At 34.6% G+C, this 14,457-nt stretch overlaps 1 protein-coding gene across 1 annotated transcript in view; it reads right to left on the reverse strand.

Annotated features, from left to right (window-relative positions):
• The window catches only part of LOC143247156 (uncharacterized), a 68,021-nt gene that overhangs the window by 15,624 nt on the left and 37,940 nt on the right, over positions 1-14,457 (reverse strand). Inside the window, exons 7-8 of the mRNA XM_076494793.1 lie at positions 1,590-1,726; positions 623-760 (exon numbers count right to left, since the gene is read on the reverse strand). Coding sequence (XP_076350908.1) covers positions 703-760; positions 1,590-1,726 — 195 coding nt within the window. The 3' untranslated portion in view covers positions 623-702. The remainder of the gene's footprint in view (positions 1-622; positions 761-1,589; positions 1,727-14,457) is intronic.

Consider the following 14,457-nt stretch of genomic DNA (forward strand, 5'->3'; position numbering starts at 1 on the left):
TAAAAAACATTACTGTTGATCTGTAACTATTATGCTGTGATTACATAATTTTATAGTTAACTTTCACATAATGGATTACTTTAATTTGTATCTACTTAATTAAATTGAACCGTACAAAACTTTATGGTTGGTCCTCCCCTGTTGTTAGCTGCTTTGATGGTGTATCCTATTGAAATCAATATATTGTTTCCTATATTGCCAGTTGTGTTAATATTGTGTTCTACTAAAAAAAACTATTATTTTTTAATACTGTTAGTTAATGTTTACAGAGTATCCTATTGAAATTACTGTATTGTTAGCCAGGATTATAGTGATGGTACTAGTTTCAATTGAGTTCATACATAGCTTGTAGTACTAATGTAATTGTACTTTGAATGTCTTGAGTAAAAAATATTATGGCTAATTATACATGAAATCTCTTTTTACCTATACCTCAAAATCATGTGTCAGTGTAAGAATAAAACAAAATAGCAGAGGAGATAGAAAAACTGTGTTGAATAGAACAGATAAGACTAAAAGAAATCCATTAATAACTCATAAGATAATTTTATACTTCAGGCAATAATTTTGTTTTCAAACAAACATCAAGTTATGGTATTCTACAATGACTGAAGCTACTTACAATCTTTTCCATTTCTTTCATGGTTGAAATAGAACAAACTTTGGCAAAAACAGGCATTTGATCATCTTCATCTTTCACATCTATAAAGATGGTTGTAGTTGCACACAAAGGCTCTTCACTTTCATTTCTACCCTGATCCTATGGGTAATTAATTGAAAATAATGGAAAAATATAGCATTGTTAATACCAGGTTAAAAGAACATCCTCACCGACTTAAATAATGCACTTCTTTACTTATAAATCATAATTCACCAGTTTACCATTGTATTATCATCATGTACTAATTTGATATTTGTAGGTAGACCACATCATGCATAATTGTTTAATACTTTTTGCAGGTGTAAATAATTATATTTTATCACTAGGCAAAATGTACACCCAAATTACTGTCATAAAAAATGTTTAACATGTTGATCAGGTTACTACTGGTTGTGTTGATTCACTGAGCCAAATGTGTATCAAATTTTCTATTATAATAATGTTTAAAATATTGATCAAAATATAATCAGTTGTGTTTCATCATTAGACAGAACATCTTCCAAAATAAGAAACGTTTAACTCACTAATCAGTTTTTTAAAACATAAATCTCCAAATGTTTGCGTTATTAGACAGGAAAAAAATTAATGATATTCCATGAAGATTTGAGATAATTAATTATCTTTCACCAGGTGATTATGAATTTCTTTTAAAAATAAATATTTTAATAAATGAAATTCTGTTTGCTATTTGGCGTGTTTACAAGAACAAATTTTTAGAATTATTTTCCAATTTATATTAATGTTTTAATGAATGAAAATAATTTGGTTTTTAAAAATTCATCAATCAATATAACTTTAAAAAAAATTGTTCAAGAGGTGCAATAACATTTAGAAATTACATTGTGTTATTTCAGTTCTTACAAAAGATTTTTTAATATGTAAAAGCTGTCATAAATATAACAAATGAATAAATCAAAATACAACTCACAACTGTACTTTTGCAAAAATTTCGATCCTATAAAACTGTTTTTCTTCATAATCCAAAGGAGCAATGAGAAACAATGATGCAGAGTTTGACATTTTTTCCCAATTCAGTTCAAATTTATCATCCAGTGAATTTTCATCCTGAAAGTGTATAAATGAATCAGAGTGTGAATTAAATACCTTACAAAATAAATCAAATTTAATCTGCAATTAAGTACTGTTCTCAAAGACAGTTTAACATTACACAAAACATAAAATATAACTTTTTATATATCTCTGAAACTAGGCTTTGAAATAAATAAAATTTCCCACAAAACCTGTAAATAAATCATTTTCCAAACTGTTATTTAGAAATTCTAGAAAAGATATAAAAAAAATCTGTAAATAACTCCTATATATTAGATTAAAGATTATAAAAAATAACAATAAATATTTAAATTTATTTTTAATGAACTTTTATACAAAAAAACACTCTTTTATTAATATTAAATAAAACTTACAAGGAAAATTAGTTAAATAAAACGCATAGTAAAATCATTTTCAACTGTCATTAGTGATTCGTTGAAATATTTTGCATATGGAAGATGCTATTCATTTGTTTTATAAGATACTGCCTTTATGACTGTTCATTAAGAAGTGAATATAATAAGCTACAGCAACTGACAGTAAAAGAAAAACATACTACAAACAACGATAAATAATGCAATTTTAACAATAACAAAAACAAATATAGCCAGAGTTCATTCAAAGTCTGTTCAGCATAGAATGAGTAGGTCGGTACTCAGGTCAAATGAGTGTCACGTTTGTAGATATCTGTGACTTGTTGGCAATAAATTTCAACAACAAACTAACAGAAATACAGTTCAAATGTATATACGTTAAAAGCAAATCAACTATTTAATTTTCAGGTTGGCCCAGCATGACCAGGTGGTTAAGGCACTCGGCCTGTAATCTGAGGGTCGCGGGTTCGTATCCCCGTCACACCAAACATGTTCGCCCTTTCAGCAGTGGGGTGTTATAATGTTATGGTCAATCCCACTATTCATTGGTGAAAAAGTAGCCAAAGAGTTGGCAGTGGGTGGTGATCATAAGCTGCCTTCCCTCTAGTCTTACACTGTTAAATTAAAGACGACTAGCGCAGATAGCTCTCGTGTAGTTTTGCGCGAAATTCAAAAATAAACAAATTTATCAGGTTGTCCTGAATTAAATGTCATTCTTGAACTGTGAAGTTTGGAAAAGTGTAAACTAATGTTGTAAAACATGCTTCAATCAAAGTAAGCCTCAACTGCTTCAACACACTTTTGCCAACGTGTAACGATGTTGTTTATGTCCCTGCTGTAGACATCAGAGTTTCTATGGTCATGGAACTCCCTGAAAGCTTCTTCTATATCTTCCTGCTTTTGAAAGCGTTTATTGTTCAAAAAGTTGTCAAAGTGCTTGAAAAAACGAAAATCTGTAGCAGACAAGTCTATGGAATAAGGTGGATGAGGCAGAACCTCGAATTGCAATTTCTTCAATTTTAGGAGCGTCATCCTTGACAGGTTTCATAACACCGATTTTGTTGATCTTCAGTTAGCTCATGTAGAACCCACTTATCCAACTTTTTCGTCTTTCCAATCGCACTCAGGTGATTGGCAATGCTTGATTTGCTTGTGCCTAGCGTTTCTGCAAGCTCACATATTGTTGTGCGAGGGTCTGTCTCAACTGCTTCCCTTAATGTGTTTTCATCTAAGGATGGTTTCCTTCCACGACCTTCGTGGTCTTCAAGACTTTCATCTTTAGGTCGAAACCTCTGCAACCAATGTTGAACTGTACGTTCAGTAACAGATCCATGGCCAAATCCCTGGTTGATGATCCATGTGGTTTCGGTAGCTGTTTATCCATATTTGAACTCGTAGAGAAATATCAGATGAAAGTCCTTATCCATGCTGCCTTGGAGATTGCGAAACGCACTCTTAGTAGAGTTGAATGAAATAGTAGGCTATTAAGACACCTTGTAAGTAACAAACGTTGAATTAAACCAACCAACGATAAGTTACTCAATATTCAGCTTCTAAATGTCATTATGAGAATTCCGACATTTATTTCTCGACAGCCTAATATTTTCCCTAATTAAGACCCCTTCTCTGGTAATTTCCTCTCAGTATTTTTCAAAACTTATCTTTTGGAATAGTAATCTAATGTATAACTCACTTTTATTGCTACGCACACAGTTATTAACATTGAATTGAAATCATATGTTAAAAATATAATCTGAACTGCAAAAATACACTATATAAATGTTTTTTAACTGGTTGTTTTCACAGTTGTATTCAAAGCTATAAATAATTGTCTCTTTTTGTCAAACTTCACCCAGGTTTGTTCATTTACTTTAGAAAACAGTTAACAGGCTGAATTATTCTTCTAATACTGTAATCAGAATAGAATCTGTGATAATTCCACTTTAAAAATTATCACCATATTCTTTTTATCGCGAAACTCACAATCACACAGCCGAAAAGTAGAACTTAATAATGATTTATTAATGCACATTTGTATCCCAACAGAAGTCTAGAACATTCCACATGACAATTCAACCATCAGAACATGAGAAAATTATAGTAACACGATGTAATAATCTCGCTATTGTAAACAATTGGTAATTCATAACAATGGAACTCGAGATGTATGATCTTAAACAGTTACATAAGCTAATATTTACTTAAATTGAAAGTGTATTTCCAGCAATACTTACCCATCTCACACTACAACTATTACTTGACTGCCAGAGTTTTTTTTTCTTTACCTATCCAACCATTGGTCCACTTTTTTCTCAGTTGTTAAAGTTTTTCATATCACACTTAATTGCCCTTGGGATATATGTCTTATAACTCTCTCTACTTACATCATTGAACCCTCTATCATGGTATTGTATATAAGCACCTCTTTCAGATATTATCATCTTTTCAAGGCAGACCAAATCCCAGTTTTTAACACTGGCTCTTAGTGGGGAGGAAAGAAAGGAGAATGTTAGCAGAGGTAAGCATTATTAAACTGTATTTTAAATGTAGAAGAATGTTAACTTCCATTTGTACCATCTGCTGCCACTTTAACTAGAATCCCACTTTGAGAAGGTGGAGGAGCTGGTAAAGGCATTGTCCATACAGAAAGCATATATATGTGTACAATGATACACCCATCTGGGGAAGCTGCACTATATCCGAAGCAGGTATGCTATTCATCCAGAACTTAATTCATGTACTGTGTATGGAATTTTACATGAGTTATTATCGCTAATGGCTAAGTTCTAACCAGGTAGCCAAGGACTGGATTTATAGGACCATGGTCCCTAGATCTCACATCAGTGGCTAGGGAAATTTGACCACCATATTATATATATATATACACACACTTATGAGTGGATCCTAACTTATAAACACAGTGTGATGTATTCCATGCCACCAGAACCAAAATGAAAATCTAAACAACACTGGAGTGGACAAAGTTTCTCTTCAATCTGAAGAAGTTTAAAAGACAACATCTCAGGACTGAAATTATGGTATCTTGTATACTATACCCAACCAAAGGAACAGAACTTATCTGGTCTGGAATTATGAGCACTCGTTCAAACAGGCAGGACTGGTATATTTATGTTTGACCCGGAATTATGGGGAAGATGTGAGACAACTATGCTCATCCAAATAACCAGTATGAAACCTTTCTGAATTTGGAATTATGAAGAGACAATGATCCCTCTTCCATGAACAATGTAAAAAACAAATATTGATCAAAATGAAGGGACATACTCAACCTAACTGGATAGCTGATGATCAAAACTGAAAAGGCATTACAAGTAGTCTCCTGCATAGTTTGGTGCCTCTGCTTCTGACACCTGGGATAAAACTTCCAGGAACACAGGTAAGAGCACTCCAAACTCCAAACTCCAAACTCTTCTTCAAGAGTGAAGGAAATTCATTCCAGCACGAGAGAAAAGCCTCTGCTTACCCCCCTTCCCAGTGATTGAAAACCAGATGAAGCTAGGACTCCACTAATTTCACTAGTAGAATCCTTGGGGTAATGTATACTAAAAAGTCTTGAGGAACAGTACTCTGGAAACAATGTAATAGTTGAACCAAGTTTCCAAATTTTTAAAAGCAGACCATGATTTATTCAATCTAATGATTGGCAGGAGCAGGCAGGATCCTTGTATGATTTACTCATTGTCGTCCATGAGTGTCTGTTCAGCATTATACAGTAATATCAACCTTGTCAGCCTCTAGGTGGTCTTATGGAACAACTCATTCCTACAGTGCCTGTTGCAGTTTAGATAAAATATAAGGCACTAGTGTATGTTAGTGTGTACTAGGTTTGAAAAACACATCTGCTTCGGTAACACTCAATACATGCCTACTTTGGTAACACTCGCCACTGTAAAATAAAGAGAAGAGGAACAATAAGAACAATAATTTCTATGTATGATCTAGCTGACAGACAAGTAGAAAAATCTTCAGGGGAAGAAATTGTCGTATCATTCAAGTAATGTGAGGTAAATGTATTGGGAGAGGTCCACAATGCAATGTCCTTCAGGAAGCAATTAAACCAGGCAGTTAAAGATATAGAACTGTGATTAATCTGACTTATAAAAAGTTTTCTTGCTTTCAAAAATAGTCAGGAATAAATGATATGGATGAAGTAGGTTCAACCTCCTCATGCGATACCATTGTCAATATTTGTACTATTTCTTTTGACAAATTTCCATCATGCAGCTATACAGGCTGAGATAAATACAGGGAAACCTTAGAAGTTAAATTCTGATGTCATGTGAAGAGCCACATAAATTTCTAGCATTAAGCTGAAACTTCTGAATACCTGGATGTATGATACCAGATCGAAGTTGCCTCAACAGAAATTGCAAAATATAAAGAGGTAGAGGTGAGAACTCTTGAAGACACTAAAGAAGTAAAACTCATGGTTGAATTGGGCAATATAGTGCTACCAAGAATACATGACAAAGACTGGATCAAGCCATAGTTGCAACTGAGTGATAAACGAATTGATGGGAAAACAAAGAGGCGCAATCCTGTCCATTCCTGTCTGAATGTATCTATTGCCAATTCACAAGGATGAGGTATTGGGGGACCAAAATGCCTATAGTTTATTGCCACAATGAGTGACAAAAGTCTCAATCATTTGTGTCCAAAACTGAGAGCAAGTCCAATAGTAAACCTTGAAATGTAATATTCATTTAGTTGAGAGAGTAAATTGAATCGAAACAATTGATCTGCTATTAAATTCATCACCCCTAGAATATAGCAGACTAGGAGGCTGATATGATGGGGTGAGACTTTTAAAGAAGATCTAATGTTTGAAAACAAAGATCCTGTGATCTTTGACAGAAAATTAAAACACTATCATGGAATTGATGTAGTGAACCACGATTACTTTTCCTTCGATAATTCCACATCTCAAGACACTCTCCTGTGGACAGCAAAAAGTTCTTAAATATTGATGTGGAAGGAAGCTTCGTTGTCTCCATTCATAGACCCTGGAACTCCTAACTGTTAATATACATACCCCATCTCTAAAGTGGGGAACTTGTGAATAGATGGATCTTAGGACAGTGGAGGAACACCTACCATAGTATTGTTCCAATTTAACCACCACTTGAAATCTAAGATGTCGATCGTGAATAAAGAGACTGTGTGATTGAAGAGAGAGTTGTTTCTGATCTATTGGTTGTGCAGTGACCACTGAAGGGATCTCATGTGTGCTTATCCCAAAGGAATGTGATATTCTAGAGATGCCTACATTTCCAAAATAGAAAGAACTCTTCGAAGAATGGGAGAATGAAATGTGAGTAAGAATCACTGCCAGTTTCATAGCATGGACTTTGATTGGAATCAACTGAGTCTGACTGAGATATGTGTTGAAAATCATCAAGATGAACAATACATTGAGTGGGATTAAAAATACATTTCTCAGCTCTGATAATAAATCCTGCTTTGGTGGCATCTTAAAGGAGAATGTAGATGTGACCTTCCACAAATTGATGAGACTGTACCAGAAAAAACTGTTGTCCATATAGTGGTGTGTGCACAAGCCTAGAAAATGCAAGTGATGAGAAAACGCTTGCAGTATACTACAGAACGCATACAGTGCTGATATTAATCCAAAAGGCTAGAACCTTGAACTGTAGTACCTGATCCTTGTGAACAAAACTTAGATAGTGTTGGGAAGACTCCATTATTGGAATGTGGAGATTGGCACTGGCAACATTGAACTTGTTTATCCATACTTTTAGTGAAAAATGCTAAGGTACGATGAGGAATTACTCCATCATGAACCTGGGAGGATCTAAGAATTGATTGAAACAGGAAAAATCAATTATAAGTTATCTTCTTGAGCACAACAAATTGATGGAAATAAAACATCAGAAAAACTGAGTATACTTTCTTTTCTTTTGCCTCTTGAACCAAAATTTTCTGACTAGCCCTGGAATGAAGATGCAAAAACAGAAGATTTTGTTGGAAGCAAAACAACTGCAGGTTGAAGTGAGATAATTTGTGTTGAAGACATGAACCGAATAACTAGCCCAGTGGAAGAACCTGTAGCACCTATGGATCAGTAAAATAATTTTATGCAACAAAAAATGTCGTAGGCAAGTCTCTAGAAAATTCACCAGCATAGGATTGAAACTATTATGAATATCAATGTATCAATGTATCAATGGACTAATGTTGTGACCCAGGACACTTGAATCGGGGTAGAACTGTGACTCACTGTAGAAGCCAAGAAAATTCAAGAAGTGAACAATGATAATGATGAGTGGAGACAGGTAAGATCAATTCACAATTCTAAAGACTCTGAAATGTCTACAAAAATCAAGAGTCAAAGAAAATAGGTCTCAAGAAGTTCCCAGAGTGTGGCAGCAGGTAGATAAACACCCTAAAACAATACCTCGCTACCCAACATACCAGAAGCTGATAGTTGTACCAAATTAGAGACTAACAAGGATCTCAGCTCATCGTGAAATTGATATGGCGATCACTGAGAGACGTTTGACAAAAATTTGAAGTAATGATAAATATCTCATTACCATAGTGAGGGTCAGGCAAATCCTAGAATATTGTAATCTGGTGAAGTTATCACAAGCTCTGCTCTATAAACTCATTTTCACAAAAGCTAGTCTAGTCTTTGACAGTCTACATATGTATTTCCATGGCAGTGATAAGCCAAAGCATATTACTAAGTGGTAAACCTCCTTGCATGAACAGCAATATCAGCTGATAAAGGAAGAACTAAGTAATTGCTGTCAGACCTTTTTGCTATTAATGAAGGAATAAACTTAAAGACAACTGGGGAAAAATCCAAAACATCACATACAAAATTGACTATCTGAAGAATAGGAGCTGGAGGTGGCTGATCCTCATAAGAAGCTGGCCTACTAAAGAAAGGTACCAAAAAAACTAAATATAAATTCTCTCTCTCCAGACTCGTTTGCAAAATATACTTTTGATTGAATTCCAACCTATGACGATAGTGATGCGTTTTGAACCACTACAATTAGAACAAGAAAGGAAGCAATACTGAAGTTGAGAAACTTTCTAATCCACCTGAAGAAGTCTAAAAGGAGTCACATCAGGCAGGATCGTGTATGACAGACTCAACCAAAGAAACAGAACTCACCTAGTCTGGAATTATGAACATTCATTTTCACTCTCCAACCAATTTGGCAAGGAGCATTTCACTTGCCTTCAGAGCTATGGAGAGAACATGAAACAGTGTTAAACCAATATCTTAGGATGAAACAACTTTTCTTTCTAAATTATTAGTAGATAGGGGACCCCATTCATTAACAATATACAACCCAATTTTTCATAAGAAGGACCAAGTATACACCAACCAGATAGTGTAGGATCAAATCTGAACTAGCATGACAAGGAGACTCCTGCAGAGACTGGTGCCACTCCTAGTGATGTCGGGAAATACATCCAAAGATTCAGGTAAGAAGGCCCCAAGCTTCTCCCTCTTCTTCAAGAGTGAGATAACACATTTAAACACTCTGGAGAAAAATCTATGTCCACCAACCCATTGACTAGAATCTGACTTCTGAACTCCACTAGTAAATATTTTGAGGGGTAACGTATATTGAAAAGTCTGGAAAACAGTGAAATAGTTTCCTAAATTTTTAGAAGTAACTCAACCTCAAGTTATTCAATCCAATGATCAGAATAGACAAGCAGAATCCCCTTTAGGTTTACAGTTGGTAACCCAGGAGTAGTAGTGGACTGTGATGGCACCTAGATGGTCTTATGGAAACCTTATTTTTATAGAGCTTGTTGCAACCAGTAGTAAGTATAATCTGATGTATTGTTAGAATGGAATTGAGTTGATAGAAGCACATCAGTCTGCGCAACACTGGGATTCAGTGAAAGAACATGTAAAAGACCTGGAAAAGAAAGATAAGATTTTTCCCTGCTTTGTATAAACAAGCAAATGTTAAAACAGCTATAAGGGCAGTGGAAAATCACAGACGAAAAGTACCAAATTATATAAAAAAGGGGGCAAAAAACATTAAAAGTACACCTATAGGCTCATTAAATGTTCCATATAAAATAAAAGAAATGGGCAGTGAAAGACAAATGTGGTGAATATGATGAGATTTAATTCAAAATTTTCTCGCCCATAAAATCTCGAATATGTGACATGAATATTTAAAATCTAACAGCAAGGAAGTGGGGATAAATCTCTGGAAATTAAAGGATCCAAAGAATACAAAGGCAAAAACTGTCACCACAAAATATTTAGAGCAAGCCACATATTACCTCTGGCCTTGACAGAACAAAAGTAAGTGATCAAAGTAAAGGTAAGAAATATTTGACAAAAGAATTGTGAAGAGATTTACCCCTTTTGCCAGTTACTTTAGACTTGGAAAGAAAGGATTTAAGGAGACAGAAAAAGAGTCCTACAAACATGCCAACAATGATATCAATATGTCAGCAGCAACAAAATACCCATTAATGTGGAGGTAATACATGTAACCAGAGACTTAAATGGTTGTTCAGACAAGGCATGTATTACGACCTTAATATCCCGATTAAGTAAAATAAGATGCCATTTGAGAATAAGGCTAGATAGCATTGTGAAATCAAAACTTTCAGATGATTGGGATATATAAAAGGAAATGAAAGAGTTGTCTGGCCTAAATGACAGAAGACGAAGCTAACCCCAAGCAAAAAAAAGGTCAAAACAAGATGTGATGGACACATTTGGTAAAGTTGGTCCAAACGTTTTGTGAGACACACCTGAAGCAACTGTAAATGTTAAACTCTAATGAGCTGGGAAAATTCTTAATGCAAAATGTTGGATTGAGGACGTCTCAATAAAGATATCCAAAGAGAAAGATGCTGAGATGGACTTGCATGAAGAGGCTGTAGCAGAGGAAATCATGACTACGCTACAAGTAAAGACTAGCAGCAGTTTGCAAGTAGAAGATCTAAATATAGTTAGAACTTTGAGTAACCAAGGAAATGAGAGAAAATCATAGAACTTACATTGCATCCAAGCAGGACTTATTGCATCTTCCACCCAAGCTTGAAGATGAAGTAATGGAGATGCCAAAGTTTGTAGTTGAATATCGATGACTATGGTAATAATGCTAGATCAAAGGCTATACCTCTGAACTGTAGAATCTCATCTCTGTATAAGAAACATAGCAAAAGGCGTGATTAATTTGTTAATGTGAAGAAATGCTTCAGCGACTTCCAACTTGAACATCCACAGACTTGGTGAAGAAAGACAATATAGGATGAAAAAGACCTCCATTGTGGAACAGAATGGTTCGAGAAAAGAAAGAATGAAAATTGTCTGTGGACGTCCCCTTGTCTCGGGTACAACTAATAAATAGAAATATAATTGCAGAAGAACAAGATCAACTGTTATTACCAATCCCGTGGTCAGTAACTCTGGTAGCCATGAAACAAAAATAGAGATGGAAATACTACAGGGTTATAGAATAATGGTGGTGGAGAATTCAATGAAAGACCAACCTTGATACGAAAACCCAAAGTACCTGTGGTACTAGAGAGAAGGAATACCAGATGTCCATTACTGTAACTAACTTCTCCCACTGATACCATTGGTGTCAGTTAGTACAACTGAATAGGCCTTCAAACTAAGGTCTCAGTCTATTCAGCTACTAGAGCCAGAGAAGGTCGAGATATCAATAACGCCAAAAAATAGACGGGCGATGACAATACTCAATATAAATGCCTTTGAAAAACTGCAAACAACAAATGACGATAAAAAATAAGCCACATGTAACACCCAGAGTACTGGGTACTCATCAGGTAGACAAAGTACCTTCACAAAGGTATCTCTACACAAAGAACAGAAGCAATCAATCTAACTAAAATAGAAGACTCTATTTATACGCAAATGAATGTGGGGACCACTGAGAGGCTTCTGACATTTTGTAAGGGAAGAAACATTACAGGACAAGAGTGATGAGCAAACAAATACAAAAAGGTAATATTGGTTCAACGTGATCACATGAACCAACTAGAAACCACACTTATCCAAACCTAAATACTTTTAGTCTGTGACATTAAAAACATCATCCTTCTGGAAGGGGAAAGCCAAAACATGCCAACAGACAAACGTTAGTACAAGAAATGCTTAACCTGTCATGTAATAAAGACGCAAATTGTCTTTAAAATTGTTATTTTGCAAATGAACAAGGAATATCATGTGAAGAAGAAAAACTATACAGTCTCTCGGACCTGACAGTTCCATAACTAACGGAGGAGAACACTCAAAAGTCATAAGAAAGAAGAATATCAGAAAATTATACTTAGAATAACCAGAATTATGAAGGTATGACAGACATTAATAAGGTTTCTGCTATAGTTTCAAAGTTTTGGAATGAGTATTAAAGTAAATATCAGTCAAGATGTGAGAACAACGTTTAGGGTACGTGCTTATTATGACTGTTACATAACAAGACTACTAGTAATTGTCAGGTTATGAGAACAACTTACGGTAAGAGCTGATTATGACTTTTACATAACATGACTACTAGTAATTGTCAGGTTGTAAAAACAACACTTGGGGTAAGTGCTGATTATGACTCTCACAAAACAAGACTACTAATCATTGCCGGTTAGTAGAAACAACAGTTGGAGTAAGTGCTGATTATGACTGTTACACAAAAAGACTACTAGTAATTGTCAGGCTGTAAGAACAACACTTGGGGAAGCGCTGATGATGACTGTTGCATAACAAGACTGCTAGTAATTGTCAGGTCGTAAGAATAATAACGAAGTTAGGTGCTAGTTATTACTACTACATGACAAAACTACTCGTAAGAACAAATTAGGGCAATTGCTGATTACCACTATTACATAAAAAGACTGCTCGTAATTCTCAGGTTGAATAACAACTTAGGGTGAGTACTGATTATTACTGTAACATAACAAGCCTACTAGTAATTTTCAGGTTATAAGAACAATATTTGGAGTATGTGCTGATTATGTCTGTTACATTACAAGACTTCTGGTAACTGTGAGGTTCTAAAAAGAACTTAAGTTAAGTGCTGATTATGACTGTTACATAAAAAGACTTCTAGTAAATGTCATGTTGTAAGAACAACACTTGGGAAAGTGCTGATAATGACTGTTACATAAAAAGATACTGGTAATTTTCAGGTTGTAAAAACAATTTTGGGTAAGTTCTTATTATGACTGTAACATAACAAAACAACTAGTAATTGTCAGGATGTAAAAGTAGCATAGGAAAAGTGCTTCTTATGACTGTCAAAAAACAATACTACTAGACATTGTCAGGTTGTAAGAACAAGTTTACGGTAAGTTCCGATTATAAATGTTACATAACAATACAATTAGTAATACTCAGGTTGTAAGAACAATAAATGGGTAAGTGCTGATTTTGACTGTTACATAACAAGACTACAAGTAATTGCCAGGTTGTAAAAACAACACTTGAGGTAACTGCTGATTATGACTATTACATGAAAAGACTACTAGTAATTGTCAGGTTGCAAAAACAACTTAGGGTAAGTGCTGATTATTACTGTAACATAACAGGACTACTAGTAATATCAAGTTGTAGGAACAACACTTAGGATAAGTGCTGATTACGACTGTCACAAAATAAGTCTACTAGTAATTATCACGTTCTAAGAACATTTGTGGTAAGAGCAGATTGTGATTGTAACATACCAAGACTACTAGTAGTTGTCATTTTGTAAGAGCAACACTTTAGGTAAGTTCTTATTATCATTGTTACATAACAAGACAACTAGTAATTGTCAGGATGGAAGAACAACTTAGGGTTAGTGCTTATTATGACTGCCACACAACAAGACTACTTTTCATTGTCAGATTGTTAGAACAATAGCTGGGGTAAGTACTGATTATAAATGTTGTCTAACAAGCATACAATTAATTGTCAGTTTGTAAAAACAACACTTAGGGTAAGTGCTGATTATGGCTGTTACATAACAATACTAGTAATTGCCAGGTTGTAAGAACAACACTTAGTGTAAGTGCTGATTGTGACTGTAACATATCAAGACTACTAGTAACTGTGAGGTAGAAAGAACAACTATTAGGGTGGGTTATAATTATGACTGTAACATAACAAAACTACTAGTAATTGTTAGGTTGTAAGAACAACTCTTGGTTTAAGTGCTGATTATGTCTGTTACATAACAATACTACTAGTAATATCAAGTTGTAGGAACAACACTTGAGATAAGTGCTGATTATGACTGTTTCATAACAAGACTAGTAGTAATTGTCAGGTTGTAAAATCAACCATTAGGATAAGTGCTGATTATGACTGTCACATAAGAAGACTACTAGTAATTGTCA

This window comes from Tachypleus tridentatus, chromosome 3, assembly GCF_004210375.1.
Source record: "Tachypleus tridentatus isolate NWPU-2018 chromosome 3, ASM421037v1, whole genome shotgun sequence".
NCBI classification, from domain to species: domain Eukaryota; kingdom Metazoa; phylum Arthropoda; class Merostomata; order Xiphosura; family Limulidae; genus Tachypleus; species Tachypleus tridentatus.